Source organism: Coregonus clupeaformis, chromosome 25 (genome assembly GCF_020615455.1).
Source record: "Coregonus clupeaformis isolate EN_2021a chromosome 25, ASM2061545v1, whole genome shotgun sequence".
NCBI classification, from domain to species: Eukaryota; Metazoa; Chordata; class Actinopteri; order Salmoniformes; family Salmonidae; genus Coregonus; species Coregonus clupeaformis.
This window is the reverse complement of record NC_059216.1, coordinates 35330864-35347152: the sequence shown is the minus strand read 5'-3', so window position 1 is coordinate 35347152 and position 16289 is coordinate 35330864. Positions and strand designations below refer to the sequence as shown.

The 16289-nt window shown below is 45.8% G+C and overlaps 1 protein-coding gene across 1 annotated transcript in view; it reads left to right on the top strand.

Annotated features, from left to right (window-relative positions):
- The first annotated feature begins 506 nt into the window (after positions 1–506).
- Positions 507–16289, top strand: part of LOC121538941 (afadin-like) — a 55890-nt gene continuing 40107 nt past the window's right edge. The window contains exons 1-2 of the mRNA XM_041847099.1: positions 507–711; positions 15712–15904. Of these exons, the coding sequence (XP_041703033.1) occupies positions 616–711; positions 15712–15904 (289 nt within the window). The 5' untranslated portion in view covers positions 507–615. The remainder of the gene's footprint in view (positions 712–15711; positions 15905–16289) is intronic.

The window sequence follows — 16289 nt, the reverse complement described above, 5'->3', positions numbered from 1 at the left end:
CAGTATCTTCATGATTCATCTCAATGATTTCACTCTGTACACTGCACCAGATGTCAGCCGCTTGTGCACAGTATCTGCATCAAACACTTTGATGTTAAGGCTTGTACAGGGGCGTACCAGAAACCACAGGGGTGTAGGGGTCTTTCCACTTTTTATAGGCCTACACCCCATACCAGAATACCCAAACTAGTTGACTATGAAATTAACTAGGACACCGCCCACCTTTACAGTAAAAACGATAGTTATGGGCCCATATACTTGGGTGATGTTGCTGTTATTGTTGATGTTTTTATGCTATAATACTTTACCCAGGAAATGCAATATGTATTATTATGGAATCAAGTCATCTGGGTTGCAGATACAGTATGATAATTTGATTAAGAGGCCAGTCTATTGCTTTCACTGCCACACATAACAAGGGTGTGATGACCTGTCACTAACAGGGGTGGGATCCCAGGGACCGCTGAAGACATTATTATGTATAGGCATTCAGAGCACTCCTGTCATCGCTATAGGTTATGCAGAATAGTGCACTGGCTGAAGATTGTGTCCAAAAACAAGGATCATTTTGAAGATATAAGACTGTTACTTTAGTATTTACTCGGTTGACTGGACATGGCGAGGAAGGAAGAGTGGCAGAGATTAGCTGACATCATCCAACATTGGAACAACAACCGACTGGACCTGTTTGAGATCAGTCTGCCATGCAAGGTGAGTGGACCTCAGAAATAGAATCAATAGAATCTACAGTGGGGTACGAAATTATTGACTCCCTTGATAAAGATTAGCAAAAATTACTAAATAATTCAAATACTGAGCTAAAAAAAAGGGAAATTATATTATTTTATACTAATATGATTGATCAGATAAAGAGATTTAGTTTAATAAGTAATACTTTTTTTCTCAAAAAGGTAGCGGTAAAAATTATTGACACCCATGTTTTCAATACATTTCAAAACCTCACCTTGCGAGATTAACGGCACTGAGCCTTTTTCTAAAATGTTTTATGAGTTGGAGAACACATTGGGAGGGATCTTAGATCATTCCGCCATACAGAATCTTTCCAGATCCTTGATATCCTTCATCTGCCCTTATGGACTGCCCTCTTCAATTCAAACCACAGGTTTTTAATGGGGAGATAGCCATTGCAAAATGTTGTTTTTGTGTTCAATTAACCATTTCTTTGTGGAATTTGATGTGCGCTTGGGTCATTGTTTTTCTGGAAGATCCACAAGATCCAAAGTTTCAGGAGGGAACCAGATTTTTGGCTAAAATGTTCAGGTACTTGGTGTAGGCTGTCATTGTAAATAATAATTTGTTCTTAACTGACTTGCCTAGTTAAATAAAGGTTGCTGTTGATTTTAACAAGGGCCCCAGGACCAGTGGAAGCAAAACAACCCCATAACATCAAATATCCACCACCATATTTTTCAGTAGGTATGAGGTTCTTTCCTCATATGCATCCTTATTTCGACGCCAAACCCACCTCTATTTTCGTCTCTTATGATCATAGCACTTGGTTCCAATCCAACTGCCAATGCCGTTTAGCAAGCTCCAGGCGTTTACATTTGTTTGTTGCTCTCAATAAAGTATTTTTTCTGGCAACCCTTCCAAAGAGCCTATTGGCATGTGTCTAATTAACAACACTCGGTGGAGACTAAAGATCCCGACTGCCAATATGTCCAGCCTGAGACATAATTATCCTGACACTCACACCTCACCATTGTTAAAGCCCCACTCTCTTTATTGTAAGTCTCAAATGTTCTAAACGGTACTGCATTTAAAACTGTATGGATTGGTTCACATTGTATAAACTAACCTGTCTCTGGCATGCCACCTTAGCTTTTTGAGAAGATAAACTGAGTGTGGTGTATAAGCAATGAAAGTCAACTGGTTTTAATAAAATCACACAACTTAAAGCATTTACATTTCATATACTCCCTACTGCCAGTCTATTGCTTATGTGCTGCATGTGAGTACCAATCACTTTAATAATTACTATTTATTTTGAGAACTGTGACACACATTACAATTGTGATAATGTATGTGAAAAATGGCTTGACAGAAATAATATGCATCAAAATCCTTGTGAATATTTTAGGATGTGGAACTGGTCTGTCCAAGTCTTAATGGGAATAACTCACCTTTTAAGTCTCTCTTACTCCAATCTCCATTGTTTTTGGCATTCAACTGCATCATTATCACAATAACAGAATTTGAATATTCGTTTATAATACATATAACTCATAGGACATTACCATATAGTCTAAAAGCTGTTGGACAAACAAACATTTTTAATTCATGGATAGCTCATTCATCCATCTTGTTCATGCCGTTGCAGTGGCTCTGGTGTTGTTGTTGAGATCTGTAGCAGCTCATCGTATCATCCACAGACCATGTTGTACTCTGGTATCTGATTCAGCTGGGAATTGCTCAGCCAACACATGTAGAATTGGTGGTAGTCTCATGACATCCTAGCCCAAGAATGTACTCTTAAGGAGTGTAGGCGAGCCTACCGTTACTCCTTAAGGTCCAAGGACCTTATTTTATTTTTAGAGGTAGACTGGCTCTGGCAGCCAAAACAGCCAAATACTCCATCTAAACGTAAATCGATTCTCAATTACGATATGGTTGTAGAAACATAAAGCCCTTTACTTTCATTTCACATCAAAATAATTTCACAAAATATACACTTAACGCACACTGTTTTAACCGGCTTTAACACAGTTGCAGCCGACAGTATTTTTAAGTTACACACAGGTGTTCGGAGCATGCTACATAGATAACACTAACCCTAACCCTATAAAGGTGTGTAGTAATTTAACCTTTTGTTTTTAGGAAATTAATTCTCGCTGATATGAAAGATATGTTCCTTATGTTTCCAAAACTGTACCGCAAGCTATGTGTGTACACGTTCAGACCAAGCGTCAGGACTCTTAACAAAAGTCCCCCGGGAAGAATATACCTTCATTAATAGGCGCTAAAAGTAGATCTCGTCTATGAATGGGGTAATGTCATCCTAATTGGAGTGCCCTGAGGATTGCCTCAATATAAAAAAGAAATAACATTCAATAGCCACTTATTTTCCTGGCTTTATGGTACTGCTAGCCTAGCTATCTAATGTTAGTCCTAGCATCTTTGCTAGCAAAAACGAACTAGCTTGCAAGCTAGATTGCTAGCTAACTAGCTAGCTAACTAGCTAACTTGCCAAAACGGCTAGCTAACCTGCAATTTCTTTAAAAAATCCCAGTTTATTACAGTCAAATAATGCTCGTAGCTAGCTAGTTACTAACTTTGAATGCAGTTAGCTATTGTCTGTTAGTTGTTACAGCAATAACATTATCCTAGCTAGCTAGCCAGCTAACTCTAGTAGCTAGCTAGCTACCAGAGGGAGCAGTGCCTGTGTTCTCTAGATAGACATTAATAATATTATAGCTAAGACTGCTTTATACCTGGTTGCGGAGTGTTGCGGTACCATTTCTGTAACCATTCCCATGTCTTGATTTGGCGATAATGGCAATTGGAATCCAATATTAAAGGGAAACTTCACAGCTAGACACTATTTCAGGTGTCTTTCCAGTCTCCCTACTTTTTTTTTTTTTTTTTTACATTTTAGTCATTTCAGCAGACACTCTTATCCAGAGCAACTTACAGTTAGTGAGTGCATACATTTTCATACTGGCCCCCCTTGGGAAACGAACCCACAACCCTGGCGTTGCAAGCACCATGCTCTACCAACTGAGCTACAGGGGGCTACATAATGATGAGTGATGAGAGGTGTTTCAGACATAATTGTGCACCATAGTGGTAATTATTTATTTTTTGCCCCGGGAGAGTTCAAATGACATCATCGGTTGATTGAGCCTGCTGTCTGATCAAAACATTAATGGAGTCATGTTTTGTAAAAACATTGGGCTTTGTGTTTCACCGATTGCGCGATCACGCTAGCAGCGAGTAGATATGGTTGTCCTTGTTCAACAGAGCCATTGGACTTGTTTTTATCTGCCACAACATTGCAGGATATCTAGGCTGACTCATTTTCCCTTTATTTGTAAAGACTACATCCTGATGGGAGCCCTACTTCCTTGTCCAATTATGTTCCCACACTCGAAAGCGAGCTTTTCAAAATGGGGTCGGTACACGGGAGCTATGTTACCGTGCACTGTCTATCCGAGATTGCTAAATAATTACAATGGATGCTTCTGATGATTCCTCTTTCCAAGAAGAGCTGGACAACAAAACATTTTTTTGATGTTATTTTACCTAGGGACATACAGCCCTATTAATTTGAGACAGAATACACTAAAGATAAGTTGAGACAGCGAGAACAAGAATTGTGAGACTGAACAAGAATTGTGTCACTTGCCCCCCTGGTCCATCTGGTTTAGGCAGCTGCCGCCATTGCTCCTGATCCTGGGGTGCCACGGTCAGACTCCGACTGGTGGTGCCTATGCAGGTGCTGTCCAGCCATGCCGACAGAAGAGGAATGTCTGTGCTACAACAAATTAGATTGCGGACAGTTCTTACTGGAGAGGGTCATTGCAAACACCATGGATTGTGTGTGTGTGACAGACCATCAAAGTTTCAATGCACATTTGGATAGAGGGGTGCTGTAGACGTTCTTCAGAACCTCCAAGATTACAAACGAGGAAGTGCTTTTGCTGTCGATAGCTAGCAATATAAGCTCTCTTTTTACACAAGGCAGTGTTGTTTAGTACAGTAAAATTTTGTGACAGAGTCGGCCATAACGGGACTTGCTAGTACTACTACAAGCCAAGCTAGCCAGGTTTAGCTAGTTAGCTTTGTTTGCTATACCCAAAATGTACTGTAGCCTACCAAATTAAATTGTATGTCACATGCACCGAATACAACTGGTGTAGACTTTACCGTGAAATTCTTGCTTACAAGCCTTTCCCAACGATGCTGTAACGATCCCGGCTGTCTGAGTCGGGTCCTGTCTGGTGACGAGTGTTCCTGTTCGTAATCTCCAGTTTCCCGAGGGTTCGGGAACGCTCCGGGGAGCGCTCTTGTTTTCCGCACCTGCATCCCATCAGCAATCTGCACACCTGGTCCTGATCATCACCCTTCTTAGGCTCTGGCCTAACATCCAGTTCCTGCCGGATCGTTAGCCATGAACAGTAGGTTTTGTCAGAGTATCAGTCCTAGAGCGTCTAGCGTTAGTTTTGTTGTTTTGTACCTTGTTGGTTTTTGGGTTACTTACCTCCGTTTTTGTCCCATCTGCAGTCACTCGTCCGGAACCTTCACCCTACCTCTGCCTGATGGTCGGCGGCTGCCGAGCCATCACTGGACCAACAACTGCACCCTCAACAACTCATCCACGCCGCCCGCTCTGTCCCTGGATTATTCTGCACCTTTTTTGAATCTGTAATAAACCCTCACCTTCGTTCAACTCTCCTTGTCCTGGTCTGCTTCTGGGTTCTGGCTTAGTAAACCGTGACAGAACGATCCGGCCAGTAATGAACCCAGCGGACCTGGACTCTGTTCGCCATGCCATTACCCATCAGGAGAAGATGTTGGGCCATCATAGCACGGTACTACAGGAGATCGCGTTGTCAGTTCGGAACCTTTCTACCGGTCTGACGGAGGTCCAGAACCAACGCAAGTTTCCGGTGGAGGATCCACTACCGGTTTCACCCATCTCGCCTGCCGCTTCTGGAGCTGTGTCCTTCCGTGAGCCCGAGGTTCCGACGCCGGATAGATATGAGGGGGAGCTGGGAAGATGCCGTTCCTTCCTTATGCAGTGTGGATTAGTGTTCGATCTACAGCCCTACTCTTATGCCACAGACAAGGCTAGGATAGCCTTTGTGATTGCGTTGCTGCGTGGTCGAGCGCTGGAGTGGGCTTCAGCCGTTTGGGAACGACAAGACCCCTGCATGGCTTCATACCAGGGGTTCACGGCCGAGATGAGGAAGCTCTTCGACCATTCCGTCCGAGGGAGGGACGCAGCTAGGCGCCTGTTTTCGCTTCACCAAGGAACTCGCAGCGTGGCCGACTTCGTGATCGAGTTCAAGACGTTGGCGGTGGAGAGTGGGTGGAACGAGGAGTCTCTGCAAGCGGCCTTTTACCAGGGTCTGTCGGAGCAGCTCAAGGATGAGTTGATCTCCTATCCGGAGCCTAGTGACCTGGACAGCTTGGTAGCCTTGTCTATTCGGGTGGATAATCGAGTCCGAGAGCGAAGGAGGGAGAAGCAATGGGGTCCGTCCAATCGATCAGCTTCTCAGTTCCCAGTCGGGTCGGGTGGTGGACCAGAACACGTCGATCATTCTCCACCACAATGGATTAGTGGAGAGGTCCTCTCTCCCGATTCTGAACCCATGCAAGTGGGGCGGCACGGGTTAACCAAGGAGGAGCGTCAACATAGACGTAAGACCAACTGCTGCCTCTACTGTGGTAGCTCGGGACATTACATCTCCACTTGTTCCCGGCGGTCGTCAAACTGCCCGGCTCGCTAAAGTTGGGAGGACTTTTAGCGAGCCAGTTTCAACCTCTCAGTACCTCTGTCAGACCCCGTTTCCCGGCTACCCTTGTGAACAGGAATCAGAGCTTAGCGCTTAACGCTTTTATCGATTCAGGTGCCGATGGAAGCTTTCTTGATGCCGAGTTGGTGGAACAGCTGGGGCTTTCCAAGGAGCAATTGCCGGAAGCCATTGAAGCGACCACTCTGAACGGCAGTAGTCTGGCACGTATCACGATGAGGACTGAACCGGTTAAGATGCGGTTGTCGGGGAATCATTCTGAGATGATTTCATTCTTCATTCTGCCGTCTTCCCATGTTCCTCTGGTCCTTGGATACCCCTGGCTGAAGGAACACAATCCCACGTTCGATTGGGTGACGGGCAAGGTAACGAGTTGGAGCCTTGATTGTCATGCTAACTGTCTCAAGACTGCCTGCCCCCATTCGGTTCCCAGTCAGGTGATTGAGGCTAAACCCCCAGATTTGTCCCTGGTTCCCGAGACATATCACGATTTGGGGGAAGTTTTCAGTAAGCAGAAGGCTCTGTCACTCCCTCCCCACCGACCATATGATTGTGCCATCAACCTGGTCCCTGGAGCTGTCTACCCCAAGGGAAGGTTATACAGTATCTCCCGACCTGAACGTGAGGCGTTGGAGACCTACATCAAGGAGTCCCTAGCTGCTGGTCTCGTTCGTCCCTCGTCATCACCCCTGGGGGCAGGATTCTTCTTTGTGGGTAAGAAGGATGGCTCTCTTCGACCGTGTATTGATTATCGGGGGTTGAATGACATCACGGTCAAGAACAAGTATCCCCTGCCCTTGATGAGTTCTGCCTTCGACTCCTTACAGGGTGCTACGGTGTTCACCAAGCTAGACCTACGCAATGCGTATCACCTGGTCCGGATCAGAGAGGGGGACGAGTGGTTGACGGGTTTCAATACACCGATGGGTCACTTCGAGTATCAGGTGATGCCGTTTGGACTGACCAATGCTCCAGCGGTATTCCAGAGTATGGTGAACGACGTCCTGAGAGATATGATCGGTCTCTTTGTGTTTGTTTACCTGGATGACATTCTGATCTTCTCGAAGGAACCTTCCGACCACGTCCAGCATGTCCGGCAGGTTCTGCAGCGGTTGTTGGAGAATCGCCTGTTCGTGAAGGCCGAGAAGTGCGAGTTTCACGCCCACACGACATCCTTTCTCGGGTACATCATCTCCGGGGGAGAGATTAGGATGGACCAGGAGAAGGTTAGAGCGGTTCTGGAATGGGCCCAGCCCGGTACGAGATTGCAGCTCCAGAGATTTTTGGGGTTTGCGAATTTCTACCGCAGATTCATCCGGGATTACAGCCGTGTGGCCGCTCCATTAACTGCCTTGACTTCCAGTATCAGGACCTTCAAGTGGAATCCGGAGGCGGATCGTGCGTTTCTGGATTTGAAGAGGCGATTCACCAACGCACCGATTCTCTCTCAACCGGACACGGCCCGTCAGTTCGTCGTTGAAGTGGGACGCGTCTGATGTGGGAGTTGGCGCCATCCTGTCGCAGCGATGCTCCACGGACAGTAAACTCCATCCCTGCGCCTACTACTCTCGTCGCCTTTCGCCTGCGGAGAGGAATTACGATGTGGGTAACCGGGAGCTTCTCGCGGTGAAACTTGCCTTGGAGGAGTGGCGCCACTGGTTGGAGGGGGCGGAGCAACCGTTTATTGTCTGGACTGACCACAAGAATCTTGCTTACGTGCAATCGGCTAAACGTCTCAACTCCCGTCAGGCCAGGTGGGCGTTGTTTTTCGGACGATTCAAGTTTTTCCTGACGTTCCGACCTGGATCTAAGAACGGCAAGGCGGACGCCTTGTCCCGGATGTTCTCCAAGACGGAGGAGAGTGGGTCCAAGACCGAGACAATTCTCCCCCGGAACTGCGTCGTGGGAGCAGTTATGTGGAAGATTGAGGAGGAGGTGCTGGCGGCCCTTCGGACTCAGCCCGGTCCCGGTAACGGTCCACCCGGTCGGTTGTTTGTGCCTGAGTCGGTTCGTCCTGCTGTCCTCAAATGGTCCCACGCCAGCAAGATGGCTTGTCACCCTGGCGTGGCTCGGACAATGGCGTTTCTTCGCAGACGTTTTGGTGGCCTGCCATGGCCGAGGATACTCGGGGTTTTGTTGCTGCCTGTCCAGTGTGTGCGCAGAATAAGAGTACCAATCGGCCCAGCTCTGGACTACTTCACCCCCTTCCTATTCCCCGGCGACCATGGTCGCATCTGGCCCTGGACTTCGTCACTGGGTTGCCCGCTTCTGAGGGGAACACGGTCGTTCTGACTATCGTGGACAGATTCAGCAAGTTCGCCCACTTTGTGCCAATTGCCAAGCTTCCCTCTGCCTCGGAGACGTCCGAGATCCTGGTTAGGGAGGTTTTCAGGGTCCACGGTTTGCCCAGTGATATCGTTTCCGACCGTGGCCCGCAGTTTACCTCTGCTGTCTGGAAGTCCTTCTGTTTGGCCATTGGAGCTACAGTCAGTCTCACATCTGGTTTTCACCCCCAATCCAATGGTCAGGCGGAGAGAGCCAACCAGAAGATGGAATCCACGCTACGCTGTCTGGTCTCTTCCAACCCCACCTCCTGGGTCTCTCAGTTGCCTTGGGTTGAGTATGCCCACAATACTCTTCCTACATCTGCCACTGGGATGTCTCCCTTCCAGTGCCTGTATGGCTACCAACCTCCCCTGTTTCCTTCTCAGGAGAAGGAGCTCTCAGTGCCTTCTGTTCAGGCCCATATTCGTCGCTGCCACCGGACCTGGCATCGGGCCAGAAAGGCACTCCTTAGAGTTTCGGACCGGTATCAGCTCCAGGCGAATCGTCGCCGGATCCCCGCTCCCACCTATACCATCGGAGATAGGGTTTGGTTGGCCACACGGGATCTTCCGTTACGGACTGAGTCTAGGAAGTTGTTACCGAAGTTCATTGGTCCGTTTGTGGTGGAGAAGGTGATCAATCCAGTGGCAGTTCGACTCAAACTACCGAGGACGCTCAGAGTCCATCCCACCTTTCATGTCTCCTGCCTCAAGCCTGTCTTCCTCAGTCCTCTGTTGCCTCCTCCGCCTCCTCCTCCTCCTCCTCGGATGATCGGAGGTGGTCCTGCCTACACGGTGCGTCGCATCATGGATTCCAGACGGCGGGGCCGGGGTTTCCAGTATCTCGTGGACTGGGAGGGGTATGGTCCTGAAGAGAGGAGTTGGATTCCGCGGCGACAGGTCCTAGATGCGGACCTCATCAGTGACTTCTACCGCCTCCATCCTGGCGCTCCGGGGAGTCCGCCCGGTGGCGTTCGGTCGGAGGGGGGGGTACTGTAACGATCCCGGCTGTCTGAGTCGGGTCCTGTCTGGTGACGAGTGTTCCTGTTCGTAATCTCCAGTTTCCCGAGGGTTCGGGAACGCTCCGGGGAGCGCTCTTGTTTTCCGCACCTGCATCCCATCAGCAATCTGCACACCTGGTCCTGATCATCACCCTTCTTAGGCTCTGGCCTAACATCCAGTTCCTGCCGGATCGTTAGCCATGAACAGTAGGTTTTGTCAGAGTATCAGTCCTAGAGCGTCTAGCGTTAGTTTTGTTGTTTTGTACCTTGTTGGTTTTTGGGTTACTTACCTCCGTTTTTGTCCCATCTGCAGTCACTCGTCCGGAACCTTCACCCTACCTCTGCCTGATGGTCGGCGGCTGCCGAGCCATCACTGGACCAACAACTGCACCCTCAACAACTCATCCACGCCGCCCGCTCTGTCCCTGGATTATTCTGCACCTTTTTTGAATCTGTAATAAACCCTCACCTTCGTTCAACTCTCCTTGTCCTGGTCTGCTTCTGGGTTCTGGCTTAGTAAACCGTGACAGATGCAGAGTTTTAAAAATGATGATGACGAAGAGTAAAGGAATGACTTTGGCTTTATGACTCATATTACTAATAGTCTTGAGTACCTATACCTGTATGTTGTAGCTAGCTAGCTAGCTAACGTGTCTGTGCGATGTCTCATATTCTTAATTGTGCTGCTACTGTACTAATACAGACAGTACACAACGATTGCCCATGAAAGTCTAATAGCGTTTTTGTCATTGTCTTACAGACAATACCGCTTGGCAGAGTTTGTTCTACGTGGGGAGAAGCTAGGCAGAGGACACAGAATCCCATTGTCTGCGTGTGTTGTTGGGGCCATTCGAGCAATTTGTCCCTCACACGATGGACAGTACAGTGCATTCTGAAAGTATTCAGACCCCTTGACAGTTTTTTTCCCCTCATCAATATACACACAACACCCCATAATAACAAAGCAAAAACTGGCTAATTTATTAAAAATTAAAAATATCACATTTACATAAGTATTCAGACCCTTTACTCAGTACTTTGTTAAAGCACCTTTGGCAGCAATTACAGCCTATTCTTGGGTTTGACGCTACAAGCTTCGCACACCTGTATTTGGAGAGTTTCTCCCATTCTTCTCTGCAGATCCTCTCAAGCTCTGTCAAGTTGTATGGGGAGCATCGCTGCACAGCTATTTTCAGGTCTCTCCAGAGAGGTTCAATCGGGTTCAAGTCCGGGCACTGGCTGGGCCTCTCAAGGACATTCAGAGACTTGTCCCCAAGCCACTCCTGCTTTGTCTTGGCTGTGTGCTTAGGGTCGTTGTCCTGTTGGAAGGTGAACCTTCACCACAGTCTGAGGTCCTGAGTGCTTTGGAGCAGGTTTTCATCAAGGATCTCTCTGTACCTTGCTCCGTTCATCTTTCTCTTGATGATGACTAGTCTCCCAGTCCCTGCCGCTGAAAAACATCCCCACAGCGTGATGCTGCCACCACCATGCACTATCCATAGGGATAGTGCCAGGTTTCCTCCAGACGTGACTCTTGGCATTCAGGCCAAAGAGTTCAATCTTGGTTTCATCAGACCAGAGAATCTTGTTTCTCATGGTCTGAGAGTGCTTTAGGTGCCTTTTGGCAAACTCCAAGTGGGCTGTCACTGACTGCCTTTTACTGAGGAGTGGCTTCCGTCTGGTCACTCTACCATAAAGGCCTGATTGGTGGAGTGCTGCAGAGATGGTTGTCCTTCTGGAAGGTTCTCCCATCCCCACAGAGGAACTCTGGAGCTCTGTGAGAGTGGACATCGGGTTATTGGTTACCTCCCTGACCAAGGCCCTTCTCCCCCGATTGCTCAGTTTGGCCGGGTGGCCAGCTCTAGGAAGAGTCTTGGTGGTTACAAACTTCTTCCATTTAAGAATGATGGAGGCCACTGTGTTCTTGGGGACCTTCAATGCTGCAGACATTTTTTGGTACCCTTCTCCAGATCTGTGCCTTGACACAATCCTGTCTCGAAGCTCTACGGACAATTCCTTCAACCTCATGACTTGGTTTTTGCTCTGACATGCACTGTCAACTGTGGGACCTTATATAGACAGGTGTGTGCCTTTCCAAATCATGTCCAATCAATTGAATTTACCACAGGTGGACTCTAATCAAGTTGTAAAATAATCTCAAGGATGATCAATGGAAACAGGATGCACCTGAGCTCAATTTCGAGTCTCATAGCAAAGGGTTTGAATACTTATGTAAATGTATTTCTGTTTTTTATTTTTAATACATTTGCAAAAATTTCTAAAAACCAATTTTCGCTTTGTCATTATGGGGTATTGTGTTTGCAGATTGATGAGGAAAAACATGTATTGAATCCATTTTTGAATAAGGCTGTAACGTAACAAAATGTGGAAAAGGTCAAGGGGTCTGAATACTTTTCGAATGCACTGTATGTTGGATACAAAGAAGTTGATGACTCTCAAGAGATGTGAAAGGTTCCATAACAACAATCTCCCCTTGTATCAAAGTGATTCCGAACATCCGACCGGGACTCAAACCCAGGTCCAGCGACTGTCAAGCCAACAACTTAACCGTTAAGCTAAGAGGTCCAAACCTCTTGATGAGGACACTAGGTGTTGGGTTAAGGTCGCTACATTACCCCCTTCCTTCGGAAGAGCGAGTCCCCACGCTTTTCTATACCAAGTCCTTAATGTGTAGGTCGCTATGTGTTGGGTTAAAGTACTCTTTGTACTGCAAGTCTCCTGGAAACACATGAAGACTGATCATGAGGATGTGTAAGACATACAAGAAACCATGTTAATCTGTAAACAAAAAAGGGTACAGTAGACTGGTATGCGTTTTGTTAGACTCAGAGTAAATTATGGGGCATTGAGATCGACTGTTAGCAAAGGTGTGAAAAGTTTGAGGGGCCCTTGACTTGTAAACAGTCTAGTCGTGTATTGTTGTATATGAGCACCTACAGTTGTGCTGTTAAGTAGACAAGCACTGCCAACTATAGAGTGAATAGGCTCAAAGAGTATACTAACAGCCCCTCTCCCCCATAACAAAGAACTGACTGCAAGGGTGTGAAAAGTATGAGGAGCACTTGGCTTGTGTATTGGTGATGTTGTTTTCTCAAGAGGGGATTTTGCTTTCATAAATAATTTTGGCTGTCCTGGCTTGTTTGCATCCCACATTCTCATTATGCTCCAGGATAGCAAGATTTGTCCACAGCAGTATTAGTCTGTAGGACACATACTAGACAGTGATTAGCCAACATTTTACTTATTTGTCCAATCAATATATTTTAGTCATTTAGCAGACGCTCTTATCCAGAGCGACTTACAGTTAGTGAGTGCATACATTTTTCATACTGGCCTCCGTGGGAAACGAACCCACAACCCTGGCGTTGGAAGCGCCATGCTCTACTAACTGAGCTACACACTCAAACAAGATACTATATCCACCCATCCCCCTCATGTCAATAGATCATGCAGCCTAACAACCTTCACACACAATACCCACCACCAACAGACACCAATCAGTCGCCCACGCCATCCCTTCCTTACTAATTACTCTGTTTTTCTGCAATTTACACTTCAAGCTACATATCTCATCGCCAGATAGCAGCTGGCTAATTACATTGATTTCCTTTGGAATGTCTAGCCAGCGTATTATGAAAGCTAGATAGGTAGATTTTGGTTTAGATCAAAAAATGAAGATCGCTAGCTAGTTAGCTAAATTAGCTGATCGGATGCCTTCCTCTTTGAAGTGAGGGGGAAAATCGATGGAATAGCTTAACTTTTCAACTTTTGACGACCTGGCAACCTCACCAGTTGAGACTTCAGGTCAGTTTTGAAATCCTCTGGCTGAAAGTGCTAGCTACAAACACAGACATTTGGATATTTATCCACTAGAAAGGTAGCTTAGTTGTTAAGCGCGTAGTGCAAATAACTGAAAGGTTGCTGGTTCTAATCCCTGAGCTGTCTAGGTGAAAAATTTGTAGATGTGCCCTTGAGCAAGGCACTTAACCCTAATTGCTCCTGTAAATTGCGTCTGCTAAATTACAACAACAAAAAATCTCAAAGGACTGGATTCTTTCCTCTGGTATTTTAGGCAGATGGACGCCTACTTAGCGTATTGCTGCCACCGCTGGTTGGAGTGCACACTGCACTCTTAACCCAAACAGAAGATTGTGACCAAAATATGATTGTTGACCTTACATAAAATACTTGAATTTTTTATTGTTCCAATATTCTTTAGAGCCCAATACACCTCTGTAGTCTCAACTGGTGGTCTAAGGCACTGCATCGCAGTGCTAGCTGTGCCACTAGAGATCCTGGTTTGAGTCCAGGCTCTGTCGCAGCCGGCTGCGACCGGGAGACCCATGGGCGGCGCACAATTGGTCCAAGGTAGGGGAGGGTTTGGCCGGCAGCGATGTGGGTTCGTTTCCCATGGGGGGCCAGTATGAAAAAAACAAACATGTATGCATTCACTAACTGTAAGTCGCTCTGGACAAGAGCGTCTGCTAAATGACTAAAATGTAAATGTAAAAACAATAACATGCACAAAAAAGGTAAGTCCTCCCATATAATTTGTCACATTTTTATATCATTCAGTGACGTGGGTTGATCAGGATCCAGACTTTGAAAAACGGTGACATAACCTAGTACCTTAATTTAACATATTTGACCAAACCTGATAGTTATTAGTCACATTTTTATTACATTAATTCAACAAAATCCGTTATTTAAATCTTAATGCAAATGTATATTGCAGTTGCTTGCTAGACTATATTGTTCCATGTTGAAGATCACCAAAGCGAAATAGAGTTCAAGACATGACAAGATCGTATGAATAAACCCCAATAACTTCATAGTCTATTATTCTTATTTAGAGGGTTTTGAAATATATGAAGTGTTTCAATCCCATTTGACAACCTGCCTTTTTAGCTTGGCCTTTAATCAATGAGGGCTTTGTGTTTAATGTTTCTTGATTCATATATTTATTGCACTCTAAAGTGTGTTGCTATTTTAAATGCACTTCAAATAAAGTTTTAATTGAAGTTTGGTTTGATATTGGATCTTTAATTCATGACATTACAAAAGTCATATGAATATAGACTCCATTAACTTTATAGTCTATCATTCTTATTAAGGTGTTTTTAAAATGTATGAACTAATCCCAAAGACTGCAGTGATACTAAATAAATGTTTGGAGTAGATTGAATGACTGCTGAGCTCACCTGGGAGATGAGAATTAGGACAATGGACAAGGTGTTAAGAGCTATTAGCATGTGTGAAGATCCATGTCCTTCCAGTGCTGACTGATCAGGACTGGTCGAGCTCTGTTTCTTATCAAGACTGCTCAATACTGATCTTCTACTTCTTATGATTAAATACTTTTCAATACACCTTTGCACACTCAGAAATAGGCCATTGTACGCAGTGTGTATTATTTATTTGATACAGCCTTTTTTACTCATCTTTATCAAGGGTGACAATAACTTTGAAGGTGACTGTATACAATCTCCATATTTCTATGGAGTGGACCTCAGATGACATCTTGGGATATGGATATCAGTTGCTAGGAAACATCAAATGGATATGCTCCATCTGTTTCTAATCTAATTGAATTCCATCGTGCATGTAGCGGTGTAGAGCTGATGATTACTTAATACAGAAAATATGGGTAAATGGTAATCCAGACGAATCTCGCGAGCTTTCAGGCTAAAATATCATAGTAGGTGTCATTTCTACATTATTTTGTGGAAGAGCATAAACATAATTTCAACAACAATGTACAATTATAACTTTTCACTGTATGCCTGAGATTGCCAGCTGTCATAAGGAGCCATGTAAGGAAGAGATTCAGTTTTTACCACAATTGTTCATCCACTCTTTCCCCTCTAGAACTTAGAGTTCCATGGAGTGATGCGGTTCTACTTTGAGGACCATGTTGCAGGGAACGTTGCCACTAAGTGCCTGCGTATCACCAGCACCACCACCACTGGAGAGGTTATTGAAACACTGTCAGAGAAGTTCAGACCGGACATGAAGATGTTGAATACTCCCTATTTCCTGTTTGAGGTCCATGCTAACAAGGGTAAGATGGATAGATGGATGGATGGATGGATGGATGGATGAATGAATGGATGAATGGATGGATGGATGGATGGATGGATGGATGGATGGATGGATGGACGGACGGATGGATGGATGGATGGATGGATGGATGGATGGATGGATGGATGGATGGATGGATGGATGAATGGATGGATGGATGGATGGATGGATGGACGGACGGACGGACGGACGGACGGACGGATGGATGGATGGATGGATGGATGGATGGATGGATGGATGGATGGATGGATGGATGGATGGATGGATGAATGAATGGACGGACGGACACAGACAGACAAACAGACAGACAGATGGATGGATACATGAATGAAAGAGAGTACACTTGGGGGCAGGGCATCGTGAAC